This window comes from Hippocampus zosterae, chromosome 10, assembly GCF_025434085.1.
Source record: "Hippocampus zosterae strain Florida chromosome 10, ASM2543408v3, whole genome shotgun sequence".
NCBI lineage: Eukaryota > Metazoa > Chordata > Actinopteri > Syngnathiformes > Syngnathidae > Hippocampus > Hippocampus zosterae.
This window is the reverse complement of record NC_067460.1, coordinates 9,940,865-9,966,520: the sequence shown is the minus strand read 5'-3', so window position 1 is coordinate 9,966,520 and position 25,656 is coordinate 9,940,865. Positions and strand designations below refer to the sequence as shown.

Sequence of the window (25,656 nt, the reverse complement as noted above, 5' to 3'; positions counted from 1 at the left end):
TTCACACCAAAGCAAGTGATTTTAAGAAGACTATAGTAAAAGTTAAATGCAATCCTCTGAGAAATATCTTATTTTGTTTCAGTGGCATTTAATGGGTAGTTTATGATGCAAATCAATGGTGTAGAACACAGGTTAGTGCTTTTCCTTGTCACAATCCAATAAAGATCATTATCTTGCCAGTTCACATTGTATGATTCGGGGTCAGGTCAAGGGTCAGGTCAAGTTGAACACTTTTCTCATACCATTCCATTAATTCCAATGATTATTCAATCCACATTTTTGTCATTACTGACAATATTTTGACAAAACAGACAATTATTGAAACTTTATGAAGAGGTGGAACTCAAACATAAACAGCTTTGTCTGCTTCAAGGTAATCGATGCTTTGCAGTCATTTGGCCATAAACCAAAATCATTACGCTACCACCATGAGGTGTGCGTGTAGGACAAAGTGTAGCAGAGTTCGGGGACTCCGAAATTACGTACGTAAATGACTCACGTTGCACTTGTTTACTATGCACTGATCCAGTGTGTTTTTCAATAAGGATTGGAGCCTTAAATTGAGCCAAAAGCACAGATGTCAATAGTTTATTATTATTATTACTACACATGGCAAGCATGTGCGACACAACACAGAGAAACCTGACACCTGAGACGGACTCATTGTTTGGAAGTGGAGGGGAAAGTCGACTGGAGGATTGTGGGTTAACATCACCAGGGGTGCAAGTTTGTTTGCATGCCAAAGAAGAAACGAACTGTTAAAATGCAAATTCCTACAGGCCCCGTTTGATGACATTGACAGTTTGCATGCACGGAGTTGAGTTCATGACAGCTAAGTGTGAGTAAAGACAAAGAAAAGTTGTAAAAAAAAAATCTGAATGAGGACTGCAAGTGAAGAGGGGGCGGAGACAGCAGCTGGTCTCAGGGAGCATGTCAGCACTTGTTTTGGACCTCAAGACGTGACCACAAACCGGATGCCAGGACGATGCTGCGTCAAAGTAAAAGCACAACATTAGACGAGCGTTCAGTGGTTGTTTACAACAAGCCACGTGCACGAGACATAATTGATACATTGCAATTACTCTATGTAATTTTTATACAAAAACAACAGTTTGTACACTGATATGGATAATGCTCTCATGTCATTCAGAGGAGTATTATGGTGATTGAAAAAAACCCCATCACGGGATTCAATTAAAAATGATTCACAAGGACGTATTTTTAGTGTTTTAAATGGCTAGTACTAAATGAGTTACGAAAATGTCTCTTGAACATATTCCATTGGAACAAAACGTCACATTTGTTTGGGAAAAGTGTATATTTTTGTGATGAAAATGTGTATATCTTTGGGTACGAATTTCAATATATTTGAGGGGAAAAAGGATTTTGTTTTCAGTGAGAAAAAAAAATGTGTTTCAATATAAAAGTTACGAATTTTCTTAGGCCACATAGTTTCTGGACAAAAAGTTATTCTTAGGGGAAAAATCTATTTCTGATTAAAAATTGATATTCCTTTAAAGGCACAACTTTACACTTGGAATAACATGAATCTGAAAAACGTTTTTTTCTCTTAAAATCATCCTACTTATCTAAAAACCAAGAAAATGACCCTATCCCTGTTTTCTCATAATTATTTGCCGCCTTTTCAGCTTGGCCATATACAGTAAGGCAAGGCAGGGCAGTTTTATTTATACAGTATCACATTTATATATTATCCATGAGGTGACTCGATGCTCTTCACACAAATAAAGACACGACACTTAAAAGTACAAATGACATTGCAAAGTAAATGAGAAAAAATTGAACATATTAAAATCACTGAAAGGATTTTGAAAGTAGAGAAGAAAAATACCATGGGCTTTTCAAATTACAAAGAGAATAAGATGTAAATCCAACATTAGGGAAAATGTGAAAGTTTTTCATCTGGATTGTAAAGCTTTACAACACTAATGCAGTGGTCCGAACAGTTGTTATACGTATGAGATTATTCGTCAAAACAACATCTTATTTTGAAACTCCAAACCGGATATTGCTATCAACTATAAAAGAGTGGGAACCCCGCGCGGCGGCAGACTCGAAAACGACGACGATAACCAAACATGCAAACCTCTCGTCGGTAGTGGCCGCACGAATGGACTCCTAACAATCTTCGACCAGCCACCAAAAGTCGTCGGGCAAGCTCGTCTGACAGAAGTGACACTCGTGGACCGACCGCATGACACTCTTTTTTCGCGTCGGCCCGCATTTGATGTGCTCGGGTTTCTCTCGACTCAGCGACCCGAAGAACTTAACACGAAGAAACACCACATACCGGTAAGACAAAACAGTCACACACAGTGCAGCTATACGTCGTTCAATATTCAATGAATCGTATTTTAACATGCTCACCAGAATATTAACTAACACTTTACAATCGAAAATAACCTGCTACATCCAACCAAGCAACCCCAAAGTTCAAATGCAGTGGTAAATTCTCTTAGTGCACATTTATGGGGTAGAGTCAGTTAAAAAAAAGACTTTAAAACGGTGCTAGTGCGTTTTGTTTACAAGTACTGTATAGGAATCTGCAATGTGCTGCCCCCTGGTGACCAACGAAAGAATGTAGGTCAAGCTTGCATCATCTTAAATGCATGCTGCTCGATGGATGATAAATACTCGGCAGTGTTAGACGTTATCTGCCATTGGGATCGTTTAAGTAGTTGCTTCTCAAGCGGTTGACACCAAGAATCGCAAAAAACAAAGCATAGTCTACCATGGTGTTCATTAAAAACGGTCAGTAACCCCCCCCAACAAAAAGTATTGTATTGTATACTATAGTATGTTATTGTAAGCAACTGCAACATTTTGCTCAGTTTGAATGCTATTTTTAAACGTAGGAAAATTAAAAAGTTTTAATCATGATGTCATTACAATAGTTTGTACATAAAAATATATCTTAGTAAATGGATACATATTCTTAAAGATGAAATGTAAACGTATAGAACTTAAAGTTAAATACAACTGAAACTGAACTTGTGCAGTGATGCTTCTGCGTACCACCAGTGGTAGCTGTCCTACACTTTGAGAATCACTTTTATTTCGGTGTTTTTGGTTCATCACCAAATATGGGCATCATTCCTAGCAATTTTATACAGAAAAAAAGTTTTAAATTCTCAATATTTAAAAATTCTAGGCAAATAATATGACACCAATATTTATGCTGTATTATATATTTGTATACAATGATCCCCTGCTATTTTACGCTTCGTTTATCGCGGCTTCGGTGCATCGCAGATTTTTTTCAAACATATTCATTATTTATTTATTTATTGAAGTCCGCAAACGGTCTGTGAGAAGCAGTGCAAGTCAGCAAAACACCCAATCTAAGTTTATTTTTGCTTCATTTTCTTTTTGGGGGGAGGGGCAAAAGCTCGCATTATGGATTAGTTATAGTGAGTTATTTGTAACGGTCATGATTCTAAGTTCATAGTATTGTTATGATGTACCTTTCTACATCGTGATATGTTGTTTGCTTGGGGACTCCACATTTGTTTGGGTTTGTTGTACCCCCTGGTTTCGTATTTGTATTTGGGTGACGCATTGAGTGGCAGGAAGTGGTTACTGTTGATTTTTTTTTTTTATGTGTATTTGTGGGACGCATTGAGAGGCAGGTTGTGGTTACTGTTGATTAGGTTTGCATCAGTTAGTTTGAGGAAGGACACAAAAGCGTGAGTTGCATGCAGTGGGAAGTTCGATTTTCTTTTAGTTACTCCTAAATTCCTGTGAGTGAATGGAGAAACGCTATTATGGCCATGTCTGATGCGTGTTTTTTGTTGTTGGGATGCATGTAGGAAGGCGTGTTGTACATTTTGTAATTGTATCTTTTGTCACAGTTTTTCACCCAAAATGGTGTTCATCAGCAATGGACGTGCAAAATGTGATGTAATTTTGGTTTGTGCTGTTCTTTCAGGCAACCAACAGGATGGCACGTGCTGAGACCGTGGAGAGTGTGGGAGAGGCTGCCGGAGAGGTGAGCGGCCCTCTACCCCACCAATACCCCAGCGCTTTTCACTTCGTCTTGCACACCAACTTTCCTGGCAATCACCGCCAGAACCAGCAGCAGAACCACCAGGAACAACCCATCCTGCCCACACCGCTGCCTTTGCCACCAGACCAGCCGAACGCCTTCTTGGGAGAACAGTCGGGTAGGATCATGAAATTATGCGGGAAATGTGCTCCAAAAGGTCCAAAAATTCCCGCCATAAATCACTAAAGTGGTAATGATTGGAGTCAACTTCATTGTGTAAGTGCAGAAGGCAAATGGTAATAATACAGATTAATTGGCCAGATGATCTAATTGGTCAATATTACCTCTTTTAAAATCAACAAAAATCAGGTGACCCCCCCCCATTCCCAACCCCACACCCCCACAAAAAATTGGCCAAAAAAAATCTCAGATTTTTGCCAACTTTACTCTCTGTTGTGAAGTAAAAGAAATACTATAGGATTACAAAACATTTGAATGTTTTGCCTTTAATTCATATATTTATTGTTGTAATTGTTCAGGGATCCATCCATCTATTTTCTGATCGCTTTATCGTCACAAGGGTCGCGGGGATGCTGGAGGCTATCTCAGCTGTCGTCGGGCAGTAGGCGGGGGACACCCTGAACCTGTTGCCAGCCAATCCAAGGGCATTCAGGGGTCCAAAGAAGTTATTTCTTACATTCATTAAAAAAATCTTATCAGAATTTTATTCTGTCAAATACCGAATTTGTCAACGGCCTTGAAAAAAAAAATCCACATTGATCGAGACTTCAGGCAGCTGCGGCTCTGGGAATACTGAAATGTGCAATTAAACTGTGACGTGTCACTAATGGTGCAGTGGGAGACTCACCTGACTTGTGTACAGGCAGGGTGGGGTCGGTTGCCATTTCAGTGATGGTGTGGATGTAGCCGTGAATGGTTGATCGTTTTTATATGTGCCCTCCAACTGATTGGTGACCAGTTCAAGGTGTACTTCGTTATGCACCATCAGAACATAGTGAGGCAGATTCAATGCAAGGGTTACCACAACTGCAACTATGGACTGTTTCCTGCACAACATCTGGTCTGTTTAGGTGTTAAAATTCCAAATGTACCACTGATAGGGTTTCTCTGGGGACCACCATTTGTCCGCACGCCACGCTTTGAAACCCCAGATGTTGCGAGTCTGCGGTTGGTCTTCCACGGCTCTCCCTACGTGATAAACCTGAGTTTATACTTGCACTGTAGGGTGTTTATGTGCGGATTGACGTACATTGGGATGCACCGTTGACGCAAATCGAAGCAAAAAGTGCTCCGACCAGTTTGTGGAACAGATGATATCGTTTGACACATGCTGTTGAAAACAAAACTTGACACATGCTTTGTGTTTCTTCACAGACCTCAAAATTGCAAACACATCTCATCTTACAAGTCAACAGTGTATGATTTATATTCTTAACAATACGCAGGAGTACCAAAAAACAAAACAAAAACATCTGGCTGCACCTTGGACTTCCTAAATGAGTGCTTATGGGATGTAAATACAGAGAAAGTATTTTGGTTATTTAATCATCCCATTCTAATTCATGCATTTATTCTCAATTCATTGCTGTCTGCTGTGAGACAGTTGCTAGCTTGCCATTAACTGGCATAACATTTCCATAGCAAAATATTGTGCAAAATTTTACAAATTGTAATAATACAATGAATATTATAACATCTTTTCGTGGTCCCATGATGCTTAGAAGAATAAAGATGAACAAAAGGCCAAACATTTAACACTTTTATTGCTTTTAGTATTTGTTTCACTCAATAGCAGAGAGAGAAAAAAATCGTCCAATTTTTTTTTTTAATGTGGGAATGGGTTTGGGCGTGATGTTTGAATGGCATTATCTTTGCCTTATTTTGTCATGTGTTAAAAGAAAATAAATCTGCAGATTTCAAAAGTGATATCAACCGAGTAATCGATGGCCAATGGTTCGGTCGTAACAATGTGATTTTTTAAATCCCCCCCCACCCCCCAAAAAAAAACATTTTAGAGGAAAGTATAGAATGACCAATTTCATTTTTAATGAAATGACAACATTGTTGAAATAATTAGCTTACTTAGAATATTACATTTTTATGTACTGACATCATCATTACAAATAGGCAAAAAAAATCTTTAAAAAATGAATTACAACACAGTAAATGTTTTCTTGTGTTGTCTTGTGTAGTAGGGGTGAATGGAAACTTATTTTGCATCTTGTAAAGAAGTGACATGTTGGTGGCTCAGTTTGCTGGAACTTCCCCCTTCCCTCCCTCCTTATGCTGTCTCTCATCTGTGGGGCATGTTGAGACTTGTCCTGCACATGCACTCACACTAGCAGCCTGCACTTCCTGCTACCTCACACACTCAACCAAATCCTCAATTAAAACATGCAAAATAAACTAGCCTGCCTTTCTGCGACATACAAATGTCACATGGCTGTCAAACAAGACCAAATTCAAGGAAATTAGCTGGCACTAACACTATATTACACAGGGTGAGAAATTTTTCGTCAAACAAATAAATCTGCTTTTTGTGGAGTTTGCATGTTCTACCCAGGCCTGCGTTGTGCAGGCCTCCCTGGGTTTGAAGTTAAGCTTTTATTAAACTTCTATTTTCATCCAATTTTGGAACAAGTTATTTTTTTTTCCTGAAAGTTAAAACTTAATGCTGTCTTTTATGTTAATGTGTGAGTTCAGCTTAGCCATATAGTGTGACATACTCTACAATTATTCTTACTTCCTGTTTGTGACGTCTTTCTGTATAGAGCGGCGGCAACGTCAGGAAGTGGCCCACCAGCGCTCTCCCCTGCCGGACCTGCTGCCTCAAGATCAGCGGGCGTTTGGGGGTGGGTCGCATCTCAGAAGCGAGGTTACGATGGAGGCGGGGCACGTAGACACCCACGCCTTGGCCCAGCAGCTCCGGACTATCGGGGATCAATTTAACGCCTCTGTACTGAGAGCGGTAAGAGATCTGCAGATACGGAAATACATGTATTTAGGATGTCATGATGTAACATCAAAGCTGGATGCCATCATATCATAGCCCAACGCCCTAGCGTGACATCATCGTTCGAAACATAGCATGATTTCATGACATTGTAGCATGACGTCAGTGTGATTGAAACCAGATATCACAGCTTGGAATTATAACTGACATCATAGCATGACGTCATAGTGTGACGTCCCTGTGACATACTACGATTCACTACTCACTGAGCTGATCGTCCGTGTTGTCCGCTGATAAAGGGAATGGCAGGCCAAAGGTCAACCTAGGACACATATTGTGACCCCGCCTCTTTCTTTCAACATCCATGTGACTTTTAGGCAGACACGTGGACTTTGTTGTTGTATGTTGTCATCACCAACGAAACATGGCATCCACACACGCACACACACACACACACGCACACACACACACACACACTGTGTGGTTTTGACTTATGAATGAGGTCACTTTATTCTGCCCAAATGTTGAACCTGTACTGTGCTACCTTTCTTATCTCCTCCCCCCTCAACAGTCCTCACAATACCTCGCATGAGGACTTGTCAACAGCCCTCCCCCTCCCTCTCCCCCTTCTCACACAAGCATACACTCAGGCTGCATGTCTGAGTGAGGCAAGAGATGACATCATCTTTGTTTATGTGCTCAAGGCTGTCTGTGTGTGTGCGTGCGTGCGTGCGTGTGTGTGTGTGTGTGTGTGTGTGCGTGTGTGTGTGTGTGTGTGTGTGTGTGTGTGTGCGCGCGCGTGCGTGCTTGTGTGCGTGCGTGTGGACATTTTGACTGAGCCTATTGTGTGTGTGTGTGGGGGGGGGCATGTGCGTGTGGGTGTCATGGTGTCACCCTCATTTCACATTGAGAGACACATACGGCCTCGGTAGATGTCAACTGGGCCGGACCATTTTTACCATACTCTGCTATAAATAACCAAAATAATATGTCTTTGTTTTGGTCTACAGAAGGACAAGACCACTAGGAAAATGTTGAAATGTCATGAACATATCTTTTACAAAACATTTCATGAAGCACAAATGTGCAATTTACTTTTATCATTCACATATATGCATTGCAACTGATCCCACTGACTGTACAAAGGCACAAAACCTTAACAAGTAATTGGTATTGAAAAATATCGTAATGCACTTTTAAGATTAAATGAGATTTGTAAAGAAATGAATTTTTAAACCATTTACACGAGCAGATACAATCTAAATGTAATCCCTGCCTACACCTTACAAACTAAGGAGAGTGCGATAATATGTGTAAAGAATAAAGTATTCACGTCTTTGATCACGTCTGCTGTGTTAGGTCTGTCTCAGTGACAGACTGAGGCTGCTGTTGTCTTCTTCTCTGATCAAAACAATGTTGTCTTTTCCTCGGATCAAAACAGTATGTCCCCCTAGCCGATATTCCATGAATTGCACGTTATTAAGAATATTTATTATAATATAATAATAATACATTTTCCGTGTCCTTTGTGCATTTTTTCACTTTTAAATTATCCTGCGGGCCTGATCAAACCTCCTTGCGGGCCGGTTCCGGCCTGCGGGCCGTATATTTGACACCACTGTGATAGACATTTTTGATTTGACCTTGCCTAGCATACATGCATATGTTTGTTGGTCATTTGGATGTTTTGACTAGCCCATGTGCATGTGTACATGCGCATAGGTTTTTTTTCTCCATTGTCTCATTTCATGTGGTTCAACTAGGTCGCTAATACAGTTAGCATGTTAGCTGACTAATACATGACCTCATGTGTCTGATTGTGTCTGCCCTTCAGCACGATGCTCCGCACTGGCAGGACTGGATAGATGTGCGCCAGGGCTTCCTCAACCTGGTGGCTCGCACCCTCAGCGCCCTCTACAGGCTAGCCTAGGCACAGTGCCGGCCGGGTTACTGCGGCAACCACTAGGCTGCTGCAAAAGGCGTAGGTGAGTCTGCTGGTCCGGACAGCAGACGATACTTGCTGGCTTTTGTTTCTGCTGGTTTGGACCGAAGACGACACGTTTGTTTGTTTGTTTGTTTGTTTGTTTGTTTGTATTTTTGTCAACTGTGAAAGTGGATCCAAATCCTTTGACATTTGTCCACACCCAATGCTAAAGCTAATGGCTAGCCAGTTTCGTTTCATGAGCTGTTTTGGGCAAATTAGCTTTTTTACTTTTATTTTCTAGCCCAGTCATGAAATGTTTTCACCGTGTGACGCATCCAGTGCCTTTGTACTGACCACGCACACTGATGATTGACTGATCACGCACACATGCACACACACACACATGCACTTTTAGTGCAGTGAAAATGTTCACACAACACAAACACACACACAAATACATAATTGGTCCTCCATGACCTTTGAGAGTGTAAATATTTGTTACCGATCCTAAACAAAAATTGTGTTGCGCTGATTGTTATCAGCGCAATAAATAAATCCAGTAGCGTAATAAATCCAGTGGATTTGGGAGGTATGTCACACAAAAAAAGAAAACATTTGAGTCCCGAAAAAAGTATTTCACCGCATTTTGAAATGATTGTCTGATAAGTAATTTATTTTTGCGGTAGCATATTTGTAGCTTTTTTTGTTGTTGTCTTGTTTTCTAAGGCTTTTCTTTATTTATTTTATGTTCTGAACATTCCTGCTGCGTGTTACAAAATGGGAAGCTGTGACTCGTCAGCGAACTCAAAAAGTGACGAAAAGACATAACTGCAGGATTTGCCACTCAGAGAAATCTTTATCTACTTTCGATCAAAGTGCACTTTTGACATCCTGTTTTACTTTCAGCGTTTGTTTTACGTTGTTTACCATGTTCACCACTTTGCATTGGTACTTTTGCTGGGAAGTGGAACTCATCCAGTTGATTTTTTTTTTTACTGTTGTAAAGTTTCTACTGGAATTTTCTACTTTGTTCTTTTATATAATAAAGTTAGTTGAATACAGTTTTGGTGTCTCTTGTTTATATTAACATAAATGGACTGCCCTACAAAAGTACTGGAACAGTGAGGTATCAATCAGTCAGTTCTAAAGTAATTTCCAAGGGGTTTATCAGAGACAATTGAAATGGTGGCAGGTGATAGAAATATACAAACGAACTGGAAATAATCGATCTTTACTTGGTCGTGTAGGTTACGGACAATTTTGAGCTGACCCATTTCGAGGAGACAGCCAGCCAATGAGGGCGGCCTCAATAACAGCACTAGATAAAGTAGGGTCATTAAGTGTTTCTAATTAGATGACAGCGATGACATCCCAGTGGAGGAATCCACATGTGATTGCTGTTCTTGATCTACTTCACACTCATGAATGGGCGCAACATGAAATGTTTCTCTGTATTTTGTTTGCGCAAGTCCACCATGGCCACTCGCGCAGCCACACTGACCCACTGTGGAATGGATGGAGCCATCATTTTAGAGTAAAGCAATTTCAAGAGCAAAATGCTCTACTTGTTGCATTTAACAGCCCTTCATCACAGTGGCTCAAGGCCGAAAAGAGACGAGACTTAGTCGATGCTTATATAAGGCCAAACTGGGAACCAAACTTTGTGTTTTGCAGAATGCGCCATTGGCTTGTTTAACTGACATTTTCACATTCAAACTATGACGGTAGCGAAGAAGGCTAAAATCATCTTCATGTAATTTCCCCTGTTTTCTAAATGGCTGCCTTGGTCAGAAGGATTCGTGGTGCCATGCGCTAGTCCGCGTGTCTTGGCAGGGTCTCTCCTGACCTTATTAATTAAAGGTTTAAATTAATTTTAAAAATACAATACATCTTTATTTATGTAGCGCTTTCACAACAGCTACAGCTGTAACAAAGGGCCTTTCAGAATAGTTAACATAAAATAACAAAACTGGTAATATAACATGGTAAAAAAAACTTTTTATTGAGTTGATGAATTGCTTTGAGACTGTTTAAAAGCCCTATGAGGATTCCAGGGAGAGGACCCAAATAGCAGGAGGGTTGACCACAGCCTCCCATGGGACATTTGAGATGATTAGAATAGAAATAGCAATGCGGCTAAAGGCGTAAAGTGGGTTGCTTTAGGCTGCTTAATTCAATAGTTTGTCCATGGATCTCTTTTTAAATGTGATATTTGACATTTACTTTTGCTGATGTTGTATTTACTTCACAGCCAAGTGCCTTTTATTTTATTACTGTCACATCTGGAAAACAGCACCGATTGCGTCCAATTCTGATGACCTTTTTTGGTGTGACACGTGACGATCAAGCTCCGCCCATAATGCAGGACTCATTGAAAAGGCGGCCGCCGTCGTTCCAGTTCGTCCCGCTTCACTTCCTGTCAAGGTAGGAAAGAATTTGTGCTCCTTTTTTGTTTCCCCAGATGAAACAATCCTTTGACCAAACTAGAAAGTGGCATTTCAAGCCGCCAAAGATGATTTGATTTTAAATACAAACAAACCTATTCATTTCGAAAAAAATGTATGTTTGATATTTTATGCGTTTTATTTTTAGAATGCGTATGTAATATTTGAAATACTGCATGTATTGAAATATCTTGTGAGAATCTGTGAAATAATTTTTATTGACGCTGCTGTTGATTTTATTACATTAAAAACGTAAAACAAAATTTAAAAATGAATATATATATATATATATATATATATATATATATATATATATATATATATATATATACACACACAAGGTCCGCTGCATTTGTTTAATGAATGAATGTATTTATTTCATGTTATATTTATTGGCTTCTTGTTGCTACTTTTAATTCAAAATTAAATTAGATTTGTTTGGAGGATAAGTGGTTTGGAAAAGGGTTTGATGGATAGATCTATTTGTCAAATGTCATTGAAAAAAATGTTTTGTAAAATCGTTTTAATCGGTTTTCATTTCTGATTCAAGTTTTAAAATTTTAAGGATTCATTCTCTAAAATATAAGTAAATCTTTTTAAATAAGGTATTTCTTGAAAAACAATTTGCATATTTATTTTGGTAAAAAAGTCTTAATTTATCATTTTAAAATCTGAGACCCATATTTCATATTAAATTAAAGTGGAACCTGCATACACCACTATACACAATACAGTAACAATAGTTTCGTTATCAATCATTAAACATGAGATGTATTTTTATGAACTGGACAGTATACCACGCCAAATTGTGGTTCAACTTTCTCTGGTCCCGACACAACATTACAGATCTTCCAGTTCAGATTTTTTTTTTTTTACACCGACAACCCGATGATATATAACAAATTTGAACAGCAATGCAAAATAGCCAATTCACTATTTACAGTGCACACCAATAGCAGCTAAGGACTGATTTTCAACACACCAATAGATTTAACTATACTGTGTTTTTTTTTTATGTGATTATTCAGTAGCGCCGTCTATTGAAGGTAGCTCAGTTGGTCAACATGACGCACCAGTTCACCGCCTTGACTGAGGCTCAGAAAAAGGAACTCCATGAGACCGCCATGCGCATCGTCTCTCTGGGGAAGGGCATTCTGGCTGCGGACGAGTCAGTAGGTACGTAGACCCAACTCCACGACGGTAAAATGGTTTTCAACAGTGGGGACAGGGGGTGGGCACCTAATCGAATAATAAATGTACTTTCAGCTGTTTATTGAACGGGACAAGAAGCCGAACATAAAAATACACAATGAAAACCCTCACAAGGATCATGGAGCAGACGTTTGTGTGGGAAAAAAGGCCACAGAGATGGAGTTTGATGGTGCTTTTTTTTTGGGTTGCTTGAAGTGATAAGGGTTAAAATAGATTTGGATGGACATGGACATTTGTTCACCAAAATGATTTTTCAATTTTAGTTTTTCTTTTTTTTGTTAGTTTTCATTAACTATTTGCATAATAACCTTGGAAGACATCAATGGCCTTTCATTTTATTTCAATGTGGAAAATAATACTGCGTGACTTTTAAGCATGGGTATTTGTGGCAGGTAGCATGGCCAAGCGTCTAGCCCAGGTGGGTGTGGAGAACACGGAGGAGAACCGTCGTCAGTTCCGCCAAATACTGTTCAACGCTGACGACCGCGTTATCAGCTGCATCGGCGGGGTCATTTTCTTCCACGAGACGCTCTACCAGCACTCGGACGGCGGGGTCAGCTTTGTCAAGATGATTCGAGATAAAGGCATCCTGGTTGGCATCAAGGTACATTTACAAAGTTAGGGCAGTGGTGTCCAAACTACAGCCCGAGAGCCACTGGCCGCCCACCATCCATTTTTTTGTGGCTTTTCGAGGCACTGTTAAAATTGGTGGATAAAAAAATCCAAAATTGGGCAAAATAGCTAACCCAGCGCTGGGTCCAAAATGGATCAAACCATGCATTGGGTTTAGATTTGTGTTTTGTCCAACAAGGTGTAAAAAAAGTACTTAAAAGATATTGTCTACCCACCTCATAAGAGTGGAATATAAAGATGCTGATTAGACAGCATGACTATTGCACCGATGTGGACGCTTGTCGACACGTGTCTTTGTCTTTTGTTGCTTAGGTTGACAAGGGAGTTGTTCCTTTGGCAGGAACCTGCGGAGAAACCACTACCCAGGGTGAGTACTGGAAATGTACCACACCGTTTCTTGTACACTGAGGGCAGAATTCCCTTATAGATTGCGTTGCTTTTGCGTGGTGCTAACTGATAAGTTAAAATTGAACAAAGCCCGGGCAGAGGGTGAAATATATCACTAAGTTGGCAAGCAGAATGTGTCTCGGTCCGCCGATGGTATTTGCGCATATTTAAATAAGGGAAGAAGTATATATTTGGCGGACAAATTGCCTACATTTGTGCAAATTAGCCTCACAAATAAACATCGTCTAATTCACTTACGCCGATACTAATCACCTTGGTGTAAAATTGGCGATGAATCTACTCAGATGAAGCCCTTTTAGAAAGAGGGAACGCATTGACAGAGCAATAAGAGGGAATGCTTCGGCATATACATATACTCCGACATGTCATGCAAAATTATGACAAAAACATTCACCCATAGGTCTGGACGGCTTGTCAGAGCGCTGCGCCCAGTACAAAAAAGACGGTGCTTCCTTCGCCAAGTGGCGCTGCGTGATGAAGATCAGCGACACCAACCCATCCAAGCTGGCCATCAGCGAGAACGCCAACGTCTTGGCTCGCTACGCCAGCATCTGCCAGCAGGTGAGTGTACCTACGTAAATGGACCATTTCACCATGACATCACAACTCCTTTCGGATGGCACCACTACCTTCCCTTTTTGCCATAGTTTGTAAGTAGAAAGCGTCTGTCAAATAAACTGTTTGAGTATCGAATTGTCTTTTACTCGAGAGATGCACACCTGTACACGCAAACTGATGAATTGGTCTCAGGATTGCATCAACTGGCCAATGGCCCAATCAAAAACAAATAAATAAATAAATATAAGTCGGTTTCTGATGATTTGTTGTTCCTTTCAATTTGTTTAACTGAAATAGTTTGGGCTGTGGATAACTTTTTCATGATGTTACATGCTGTACTAATGAACATGACAGAAGCATCCGTACATAATTGAATCGAATCGTAATTCTAGACGCCATTCATGTTCACGTCAGTGAATTACGTTCGAATCGTTTCGCAGCTTGTAGTCTTCCACCCCCCCCCCTCCGCACCCCAAAAAAACACTCACACGTAGTCCATCATATCAAAAATCCAGTTTCTCACAATGGTAAATGGAGTGCACTTACATGGCACTTGACCTTCATCATACGTTTACAAAGCCATATTCATTCATCTCATTCAAACATATCGGAGTGTGGCCTATGATGTATCAACCCACAACAAGGTTTTCCTTTTAGTTTAAAATAGCTTACGGCTCCTTTACTTACTTTACATGCGTCTGCTGAAATGTAGCGTACACATAGCCTCTCACGCATCCGCATACCCCGCATAGATGCAGTAGAACACACATATGTAGACCTGAGTGGCATCCAAATATTCCTCTCTGACAACAATATGCAATGAACAATTCTGACCTGAATGCGAAAATTCTGATTCAGAGTTCGTTTTCAATGGCCAATGTTGCTATAGCTTGGGTCTCATTTGGGACCGACAAACATCATTTTTGTTGTAAATACAACATTTTTATTTGGCTGTTCCATCTGCGGCATTGTGATGCCTCCTCTTCCAGCAAGGCATGGTGCCCGTCATCGAGCCCGAACTCTTACCCGACGGAGAACACGACCTTAAGCGCTGCCAGTATATCACTGAGAAGGTGAGCAACCGATGTCTCACATCTGTGAGTTCAAGACATATAACCAAAGAACATGTTGTATTGGAGTTCAGGTGCTGACAGCGGTTTACCAAGCTATGTCGGACCACCACGTTTACCTGGAGGGCACGCTGCTCAAACCCAACATGGTCACGCCGGGACATGGCTGCAGCAAAAAGTACAGCCCGGAGGACGTTGCAATGGCAACTCTCACCGCCCTGCGCCGCACAGTTCCTCCGGCAGTGGCAGGTCAGTAAACCGTAACCCAAGGGGGACAAAACAATCCTCAAGGGCGTATATCTTGCATGTTTTAGATCGGGGGTCGGTAACCAAAAATGTTGAAATACTGGACCTAAAAAACAAATATGTCTGGAGCCGCAAAAAATTCAAATTCCTTATGATGAAGGCAACACATGCTGTATGTATTTACATTGGCTGTGTTAGCCTAATATCAAAGAAAATTTAAAAATAGATATATTTCCCTTCCCGATCTTTTTCCATTTTCAAACATATTTGAAAAGATTCCAGGGAGACACTAGGGGGGCGCTAAAGAACCGCATGCGGCTCCAGAGCCTCGGATTGCCGACCCCCGTTTTAGATGTTTCCCTCTTCCAACACACCTAATTCAAATGATCAGTCAGCTTTGCAGAAGCTTAATAAAAAAATTGAATTAGGTATGTTGGTCGAGAGAGACATCTCTCACACACTCGATAGGGGCTCTCATGGAGTGGACTTGGGCTCCCCCGGTCTACACTAAACAATGTTTAGCGTTGAGGCCTCATGAGGCGTGTCGACACACTGACACACTGTGTTGATACTGTACTGAGTCGCTGACCACTGCCACCTGGTGGACGTTCAAAATCCCTGCAGCCAACCCACTTGACAGACTGAACTGACTGATTTGATGATGAAGTGTACACACAATTATTCACATCCATGCATTCATATTGTATCATTCAATGTTTGTTTGTTTATTGAACATATAAAATATAAGATAAGATAAGATAAGAAACCCTTTATTAGTCTCGCAATGGAGAAATTCCCAATTCACAGCAGCAAAGTTATGAAAGGAAGAAGTAGAACAACAAAATATGGGAGCTGCTGGAAAGGCACCCACTCTCGCGGCGCCATTACAATACAGTAATACACTGGCAAAAAGTGAAGTTAGACATAAAAAAGGGAAATAGTCATCATCGCAATTATATGTTCAAAGGAGTAGGAAGTTAATTAGTTCTAGTTCTACCCCTTGTTATATAATATATGAATTGATCATTTTTATTACAGAAATTAAAAGGAAAAAGTCTACATTGCAACGATACTTTTACCCTTATGTGTGCTGCACTTATTTATTTTTACAACTTTCGGTTTGTATATACATGCTCATTCGAGCAAATTTATGTCGATTTTCTCATATACAGTATGTTTTCTCATATTCGTAATGGATACAGCATTTCATTAATACAATTTATAAGTTTATCAATGTAATTCTGATGTATTACTGTATTTTATAAATGTATCAGTTTTTATCAGCTTAATTCTGATTAGTGTCGTTTTCTTGTCCTACTCTTGAATTTGTTTTTAAACTCAGCAAGCGAGTTACCGTGTTTCAATAATTGAATTCGAATGGTACAAAACATGTCAATAATCTGAGATGCACTTGGTGATAGAAGGAGATTTGACATACCCTATTATCCAGGAGATCAAAATGGTCCCACACGGTGGATAATTTGCGTCTCTGCTCCATAATCGGCAAGGTACGAAGTTCGTGCCACAAGCGAGCGAGAGTGAGCGCACTTCCTTAAAACACTGTGTGGCGGGCTTTTGCTGCGTCGACACCCCGTCCACTTGGTGACGCAGCCTGGACTGTGTCAAGCAGCCTGGAATGTGTCGACTGCGTCGATGCAGTTCACGTGTCGGTCACGTGATGTAATGAAACAGCACACGCACGACACGTGGATTTCTCTGTGAGCCCAACGCATGCGTCTGTGACGCTGGACCCATCACTAATAAACATGTTACTTTCCCGGGTAGGCGTGGCCTTCCTATCAGGGGGGCAGAGCGAAGAGGAAGCGTCCGTGCACCTGAACGCGATCAACAACTGTCCCCTGGCTAAACCCTGGACCCTCACCTTTTCCTTCGGCCGCGCCCTGCAGGCCTCGGCGCTGCGGGCCTGGCGTGGACACAAGGAGAATGAGAAGGCCGCTACAGAGCAGTTCATCAGGAGGGCCGAGGTCAGAGGGTGAAAAAATATTCACATGTTGCTCTCATGTTCAAGGACAGATCTATTTTGTATTTTGGCTTGTCCCGTTTGCAGTCGCCCCCTATCGTCCATCACTACTTCGATCAACCTTCTCTTTGGTCACACTTGCAAACCTTCACCGTTCTTTGAGATGCCGGTTTAAAGGCCGCATCTCACATGAGCGGGTCGCAACAGTCGCAAAGATATTCACCAATAATTTTAAATGGTCTCAAACAGTGTTTTGAGTCACAAAGAAATGTTGAACATGTTCAACATTTGATGGCAACAAGAAAATATGTTTGTGACCATTAAAATGGTTTGGGAATGTCTGGTGAAAATCTTTGCAACTGTTTGCAACACGAAGCATGACAAAAAAAAACAATATTCACTCAATGCGTCCTGTGAGATACGGGCTCAAGTGATTCAAGTCCACTCTCGCTACATCAGAATCAGAATCGTGTTTATTGGCCAAGTATGTAGAACACACAAGGAATTTGTCTCCAGTAGTACAGGCTGCACTAGTGTCATCGTACTTCTCCCTGTTGTCTTACTGTCCCCGTCCACATCTCTCTTTCTTGCACAAACAGTAGATTATAACTTTCTACTCTTAATTCCTCTTCTTTTCAGTGCATGGCTCCTTCTTTCTAAATGTTCCTCCAGCTGCTCTTTGCTTGCTCTTTGCAGCAAGATGGCGGGAAAGCAATTCAATGTATTAGACGAGGCTATGGCCTGACTCAATGAAGCTCCTCCCTCACTTCAACACGTGTAGTGACCACAACAAGCCACCCAAAGACGTCCGAGCAATATTTTTATATTAGACATAGCTTTGGCCTGAGCAGTTCAGTTTTTTGGGCCAAAGTAAGAGTCACATGTACATATCCGTTTTTGAGTGTTGTGAAGTTAAAAAGAAAAGGTGGTCAGAAAAATAAATACTCAGCCGCAATCCGCAGCACTCTACAATCACACAGTACATATGTAAATTCAGCTGATGGTGTTCTGTGTTTGTGTCAGGTCAACAGTTTGGCGTGTCGAGGAAAGTACAAGGGCGCCGACAACTATGCAGATTCTGCACACGGCGTCTATGGATCCTGTTACTCATACTAAACACGGTCATAGAGCTTAGATTCCATTGCCACATAAACGTGAATAGATATTGTGACATACTGTAGTCAGTATTACTTGAAATTTTCTTCATCATTTTGTCTTGGAGGTCACATATTTCTGAAACAAGATGGAGGTGAACACAAATCCTTGCTTAAATCCCCATGAAACTCTTACTTGAGACACTAAAAGGACCTTTAAACTCAACTTTCAAAGACTAACCAATGTTTAAAACCACAATTTGAAACTCTCAACATGCTTAAAACCTCACCCTGACTTGAAACCATTTCCCTGATTTTAAACATGAATTATAATAATCCAGATATTAAATGGTACGATCAAATCTTACTTTGACATGTTAATCCAGACTTGAAACCAGTATTTGAGATGCTAACATTTCTTTAAAACCCTAAACCTAGCTTGAAATCTTAATTTAAACCATAACCGTCAAATTGAAACCCAAACTGTGGCTCGAGACCCTAATCGTGTCTTTTTGAAACCCCAAATTGAAACTCTAAACTTTATTTTAAACAGCAGCCACGATTTACAACCCAATTCCTGATTTGACATGTTAATTTTAAATTATTATATTAAATGCTCATATGTAATCCTACCTTTAAACCCAAAGGCTTGTTTGAAACCCTAATTTGAAACTCTAGCCCTTGTTTAAAACCCTTGCCCATGCTTGGACCCATAACTTGAAACTCTAAAAGTGTATTTAACGCTACTATACTGTAAAACCCCAACTAAGGCTAAATCCTTGATTTGAAACATTAATTTGAAACTGTAAAACAGATATTAAATCTTAATATGAAACCCTAACCTAGGCTTTAAACTCTTAATTTTAGACCCAAAAGTGTCTTGAAACATGATGCATCTGCATTTGGCTGAGATGCTGCATGCAAATGGATTAAAATGCCAACAGAACTGAAGTTAGCCCCAAGTGTCAATGGTTGCAAATCTTAAAAAACTATCTCTCCCACCCCCGCCACACCAATGGTTAACATCTTTAGGTTTTTTAGAACATTTCAATAATCTTGATAATTATGCTCTTAAAGGTTCTTTAAATAATTTTAGAAAACAACTTTGAATTTATCTTTTCTTTCAAATGTATTTGCCTTAAATGTCGTGTCATTGTGTGATGCTCATTGAGTTACCTTCACTAAGAAATGTGCTGTATAAAAACTCTACTTTGAAACCCTAAGATTGGGTTTAAATCTTAATTTAAAACCATAATGCTTGAAAGCAGAACCCACATTTAAACTCAATCGAGTACCGGTAATGAAATCCAAATTTGAGAACTCTAAACTTGGCCTCACATGAAACCTGAAATAGAAATGCATCGGTTGTAATAAAATTGGTGTTCCTGCATCCTTTGATGGGAAGTCTGTGTGTATATTGTTTCAGACTCCATTCCAAATAAAAGTGTTCAGATGAAGCCAGACTTTTGGACGTTTTGCTTTTCTCCAAGTACAGTACACTCAGTCCTGTGTTGCTTTCGAGACCACTGCAGTGAAATCAGAGTCTAAGAGTATGAATGCCCACTAAAACCAACTATCATCAGCTTCCCCTGACACCAAGTTCGCATAAAAATCCACGCAACATTGAACAAGGAAGCCATTTGTTATTTTTATTTGAGACTTTCGTTCACGCTGTATCGTTAGCCCCCAACGTTGGCGGCATTTGCACGTCTTGATTTTCGGGTTTTGCCTGGGGAGCATTCCTACAGCGCCACTCACAGGCTCACTTTACAAACTACAATTTTTTGGTGTGTTTTCTTATGCACAGATATTTCCTGAAATTGTGTTGCTATGATTTGATATTTTGAAAATTAATGTAAAGGAATTATAGAGGATAACAAGTATGACTACAAGAGAATACTCATCAAATCAGCTAAATAAACCACTACCTAGTGGTTTGATAGGGATTTAGTTAAAACCACACATTGACTGTGAGCAGTTTTAAATCAAAGTGCATTAGGTTTGAATGGCACTTTTCACATAGAGAACGCACAAATGCATAGAAGTATGTAAGTCATACACGTATAAAATACAGAATAACAATAATAGCATAGTGTGAATTTTTATATATTAGCAGCCGTTTATACAAAGCAATGAGCCGCTGGAGTTTTTGTCTGATGTTGCAATTGTCAACTTAAACTCTTTTAAAATATCATTAAAATACATTCAATATTCAGCTTTAGGCTCTATATCGGCCACGTTTAATCAATTCACAGCATGGCCTGCTTTGTCCATGTACTGAATGGACATCGACTTCTATCTTTATTAGTGGCGGACTACTTTTTGGTACGTGGATGTAGTTTAGTTCCCGTGCCACGCCGGAAGTTCGGTGAGTGGCGGAGGGAGGGAGGCCGAGCCGAGTCCGCAACTTGTGAATAACCGCAAACAAAACAACGATAAGCCGCGTGATTAACCCTTCCACTGCTTGCCGGGACGTGAGCGCTCGGGACTACAAGGCCAGTGTTTTTTTTCACTTTTTATTTTTATTTTTTAAACTAAACCCGTCTAGCAGGAGAGAACGAGCCCCATCTACAAATAATGTCTGGCGTCGTGCGAGGGCCGGCGGGGAATAACGATTGCCGAATTTACGTGGGCAACCTCCCGCCCGATATCCGCACCAAAGACGTGGAGGAAGTCTTCTACAAGTACGGCAACATTCGAGACATCGACCTAAAAAACCGCAGAGGAGGACCGCCGTTCGCCTTTATTGAGTTCGAAGACCCAAGGTAAAGTGCTATTGATAGCTTAGCTTTTTATAGGCAGCGAGCCGCCATTTTGTGGCGAACTGCCAACTATTTATTCACGGGCGAGACGACACACTGGACCTACTGCACAGTTTTACTTTAATGTTACTGCATTTCCTTATTTTGCAGCATAACTGGGAACATATTTTTTAACTCCCTGCCACGATACCAATCAACGTTTGCACCGTGTGTGCTGAGAACTGTTTCTCTTTGTGTAGGTTTTCCGTTTCCCAGGTAATGGGAATCCATTCCAAGGTTGAATTGAGGCAACTTGATTCTTACTATTGGTTGGAATTGTTGTGTTTAGTACAGTAGATGACCGAGGTAACTATCATATTACGCCAACAAGTAGTTCGTCAAATTACTGCCCCCAACAAAGGGAATAAACGCAAATAAACCAGGATTTTATGTTGTGGAATTGGATTTGACCAAATTCCTGACTAAAACACCTACATTACTCATTTAATCAATTGCAGTACTTGGATACATGAGATGACGATTTAAGACGGTACTTTTAGAGTATAACAATTTGGTTAGGTTAAATTAAATCGATTCATCAAACCAAATTGGTTTTTGTTACAATGATAAGACAACTGGTCCAGTCTACAAGCTTTGGGAGTTGCAAGCAGTCACCTAGTCAATTTTGTTTTTCATTTGTGTTTTGTGAGCTAGTTAGTGGGCGGAGTCTAATAAAAACATTTAAATAGCTGTAATGTCCTCACACATGGGCAAGGAGAGCTATATATTTTGCCAAGAAGATTTATGATTAAAAAAAAAGATTATGCATGAATGTGGTACCCTTCAATTAAATTTGCTTGGATTACCTCTTAACACCCATCAATTCCCTCGAAAAACTTCCAATTTGGCGTATTTAAAAAATATTCTCTGTTAACGTCCCATGGAAATGTACCACAAATTGTCCAACCCCTCTGCAACCCATCCTAAACGAGAGAAGACATGGTTTTAATGCTCACATTTTCGCTGTGACTTACATACTCCGTTTTGTGGATAGGGATGCTGGGGATGCCGTTTACGGCCGGGATGGATACGACTACGATGGCTACCGGCTGCGCGTTGAGTTCCCCCGGAGCGGGAGGGGCTCCAGAGGCAGCAGTTTGGGCGGTAGCGGAGGCGCAGCCCCGAGAGGCCGGTATGGGCCCCCATCCAGACGCTCCGAGTATCGGGTGGTTGTGTCCGGTAAGTATGATGCGTTGTCGTGCTTTGCTGCTCACATTGACCTAACACTTTGGAACCCTCACCCTGGACTCTGGTTCGAAGCCCGAATTTGAAAGTAACCGTATTTTGAAACTCTAATTTGCCTTCCCACAATCTTAAAAACATGACCACCTAGGATAAATGATTGTGTCAAACGGCCCGTGCGCGTGTGAGAGAGCGCGAGTGCGCTAGTAAGAGTGTTCCCAATGTGGTGAAAGTATCCGAATACACCATGTTACATGTGCAGCAAGCGTGTGAAATATTTTGATTCTTCTGTCCCCGAGTGTGCTTTAAGCCGTTTACTGACACCCCAGCTGGAGTTAACTGTAAAACTAAACGGATGCCAAAATGAACAACACACATTGTGTCTCTGAAAAGAGACATGTTTCGTTTTAAAATGGTTGCCGGTGCACATGGCACGAAATACGATACCTGGAACAAGTCTCATGACTTGTGAAAATGAAAATGGAACAATCGCATAAGATAAAATAAAGGCCATAAAGAGATCAGGGAGATGCCTGGTGATGATTTGAATGTGTGTAAAGACGCAAATCAGCAAAGGTGTGGCGGCAGCAGAATGAAAATGCAAGAGGCTTTAATTTCACATGATATTTCCAGGGTCATTTTGTACTTGTCTACGTGGTGAAATGATGTTGGCCATTTTGTGTTTGCAGGACTCCCTCAGAGCGGCAGCTGGCAGGACCTGAAGGACCACATGCGCGAGGCCGGCGACGTGTGCTATGCCGACGTGTACCGAGACGGGACCGGTGTTGTAGAGTTTGTGCGCAAGGAAGACATGACCTATGCCGTCCGAAAGCTGGACAACTCCAAATTCCGTTCGCACGAGGTATGTTGGTAGCACTTTGGTCTCTTGGCACTGGATTTGTGTGGTGTGCCAAGTGAGGTGAGTAGCCCTTTCTGTCAAACACACACTTAAACACACCACAACACCACCCGTCCGCCACCCATACCCCCATCTATGCCCTTCCACCTACAATGTGCAGTTGTCTTGTGTGCCGCCAGGGAGAGACGGCATACGTTCGCGTGAAATTAGACGGTCCCCGCAGCCCGAGTTACGGACGATCCCGCTCCCGCAGCCGCGGCAGCCAGAGCAGGAGCCGCAGTCGCACCCCCAGCCGCAGCAGGAGCCGGAGCCGCAGCAACTCCAGAGGACGCGGACGGGCGTCGCCACGCTACTCGCCGCGACACAGCTGCTCTCGATCACGATCGCGCTCCTAGAAAACCTGGTGGCGTTCATCCCTTTTCGCCCTCCCTTTCTCCCGCCCTGTGATGTAACTAGGGTTGCAAAGGGGCGGGGAATTCTGTCACATTTCTCAGATGTTTCTGGTAAATTTCCATGGGAAGTCAAGATGGGGGAATTTTGCAGAGGTGTTTTTATCAACCATTTTGTTGTGTCATGAGCAGACATCCATACAGAATATTACAGTTTAGTATCTCAACTGATTTTATTTGTGGCTAAATTGTTTTTCCAAGTTACATTTTATCGAACATTTTATTGGAGTCATTGAGGAACAACAAAAAAAGTTAAGTTGCCTTCTAAACAAACACAAAAATGCCCCATCACCACAAAAGGCCAATTTAAAATGTTAAAAGGGAGTTTGTCATTTGCAAATCGGGTGTTTATCTTGTTTTATGTCAGACCTGCCGTGGTGTCTTTTACATCAAATTGGAGCCAAAACAGATGGCTGAATTTGCCCCAACCGACAAATCATCTGTGCTACTTGTCAAGGAAGTCATGTTGACCAATTAAACAAATTTGACCCCGCCCCCCCCCCGCCCCAAAAAAATATCCATGCAAACTCCCCATTTTGATCTGAAGAGCCCCTCTGTCCCTTCCCAATAAAATCAGATAATCTGTAGTGAAGATTTGCAAAGTTTTAACTTAATTTGCAAGAAATCCAGTTGTATGGTTGTAGTAAAATACAATTCCACACCACTTTTAAGTTAATCGAGAGCCATCCCGCAGGTTACTAAGACCCTGCTTTAGTCCCGTTGATCATTCCCACAAATTCTATTCATTCCTTTGGAAAGTTACCATTAAAAGAAAAAAAAAAGAATTTTGCAACCCTAGATGTAACCCCAACACTTTCCCAATTTTTTTATTTTTTTGTCCTAGATGGGATTGGTATGTAGTTGCACCCCCTACCCCCGCCCAAACAAAAAAAAACATGCAAAAATGTTGATCCACACAATGTTTTGTGATTTAAAAAAAAAGAGGGTGGGTGTATTGTCATTGGATATTTCATCAGAGACACCAAAGCTTTAACTATATTTTACCTTGTGTCTTCCTTTAGACATCTGAAGAGAAGGATTAAAGTGATTTGGAATAAAAACCGATTGTGGTGGAGCACATTTCATTTGTATGGTCAGGATAGGACATCAAATGGAGGCCATGGTATGCTTCACATTCTGTCAATTCTTGTCATTTCTTTATTCTTGTCATGCATGTCATAGAATTGAAACACACCTCTTTGGCCTGTGACAGACAAAAAGTGTTGTGATGTATGTGTAACATCTTTGCTGTCATGTGTAAATGAAAAATCCGACTTGTGTGAGGGAATTATTTTCTACCTGCTCTTGCATTTTAAAAAAGTTAATTTTTTTTGCCCCCAATTTTTTTGTACATTGTGTTCTAATGGTCTGCCTCTGATTTTCTTCCTGGTATTTCAAGGTTTTGATTGGAGAGGAGTGGCTCAGTGGATCGCAATCCTTTGGAGCTGGATCGATTTTTAGGAAAGGGATAATAGGCAAGGATGGATGATCGGGAACGGGATCAGTATTCCAGGATTTCCCAGCAAAATTTTCAGAACTAATTAATAGGGGACCTCCCGGAGCAACTTTAAAAACATTTTTGTTTGTTTGTTTTTTAATAGCCTGCCATCTGCCTATCTTTTATGAAGTCTTTCAGTGATAATGACGAGAAAAACAGAGGACCAGGAAGTTGGATCAAAGGATGGAATCGTAGATGCCTGGTATGCGGGGAAAATTTGGGGAGGGTTTCATATGGGGTACTAGTTTGAGTGTTGATTTCTTTGCTTAATCCTTTTTTCTTCTAGCATTTTCAATAAAACATCTTCAAGAAGACTC

General features: G+C 40.9%; 3 protein-coding genes across 6 annotated transcripts; all 3 read left to right on the top strand.

Moving 5' to 3' along the window:
* Positions 1-2,038: 2,038 nt before the first annotated feature.
* On the top strand, positions 2,039-9,965 carry bbc3 (BCL2 binding component 3). The gene is made up of 5 exons (XM_052078079.1): positions 2,039-2,313; positions 3,950-4,009; positions 4,091-4,184; positions 6,799-6,995; positions 8,815-9,965. The coding sequence occupies exons 2-5, from the start codon at positions 3,962-3,964 to the stop codon at positions 8,908-8,910; spliced, it is 435 nt and encodes a 144-aa protein (XP_051934039.1). The 5' UTR covers positions 2,039-2,313; positions 3,950-3,961; the 3' UTR covers positions 8,911-9,965.
* Positions 9,966-11,238: 1,273 nt separating this feature from the next.
* aldoca (aldolase C, fructose-bisphosphate, a) lies at positions 11,239-20,007 on the top strand. 2 transcript variants are annotated; one of them, XM_052078057.1, is made up of 9 exons: positions 11,239-11,328; positions 12,377-12,524; positions 12,953-13,164; positions 13,506-13,560; positions 14,002-14,162; positions 15,149-15,232; positions 15,304-15,478; positions 17,261-17,460; positions 18,480-20,007. In XM_052078057.1, exons 2-9 carry the CDS (start codon positions 12,413-12,415, stop codon positions 18,570-18,572), a joined length of 1,092 nt encoding a protein of 363 aa, XP_051934017.1. In that variant the 5' UTR covers positions 11,239-11,328; positions 12,377-12,412; the 3' UTR covers positions 18,573-20,007. The 2 variants fall into 2 exon arrangements, with proteins under 2 accessions (XP_051934017.1, XP_051934018.1); XM_052078058.1 differs by lacking the exon at positions 11,239-11,328 and having other exon boundaries at positions 12,378-12,524; positions 12,957-13,164.
* Positions 20,008-20,897: 890 nt separating this feature from the next.
* Positions 20,898-25,653, top strand: srsf1a (serine and arginine rich splicing factor 1a). Of its 3 annotated transcripts, XR_007964314.1 has the most exons (6): positions 20,898-21,315; positions 22,346-22,530; positions 23,223-23,395; positions 23,572-23,895; positions 24,864-24,964; positions 25,241-25,653. XR_007964314.1 is itself a non-coding variant. In XM_052078070.1 (4 exons), the coding sequence occupies exons 1-4, from the start codon at positions 21,128-21,130 to the stop codon at positions 23,785-23,787; spliced, it is 762 nt and encodes a 253-aa protein (XP_051934030.1). In that variant the 5' UTR covers positions 20,898-21,127; the 3' UTR covers positions 23,788-24,340. The 3 variants fall into 3 exon arrangements, 1 of the variants encoding a protein (XP_051934030.1); XR_007964313.1 differs by having other exon boundaries at positions 24,864-25,653; XM_052078070.1 differs by lacking the exons at positions 24,864-24,964; positions 25,241-25,653 and having other exon boundaries at positions 23,572-24,340.
* Positions 25,654-25,656: the final 3 nt, after the last annotated feature.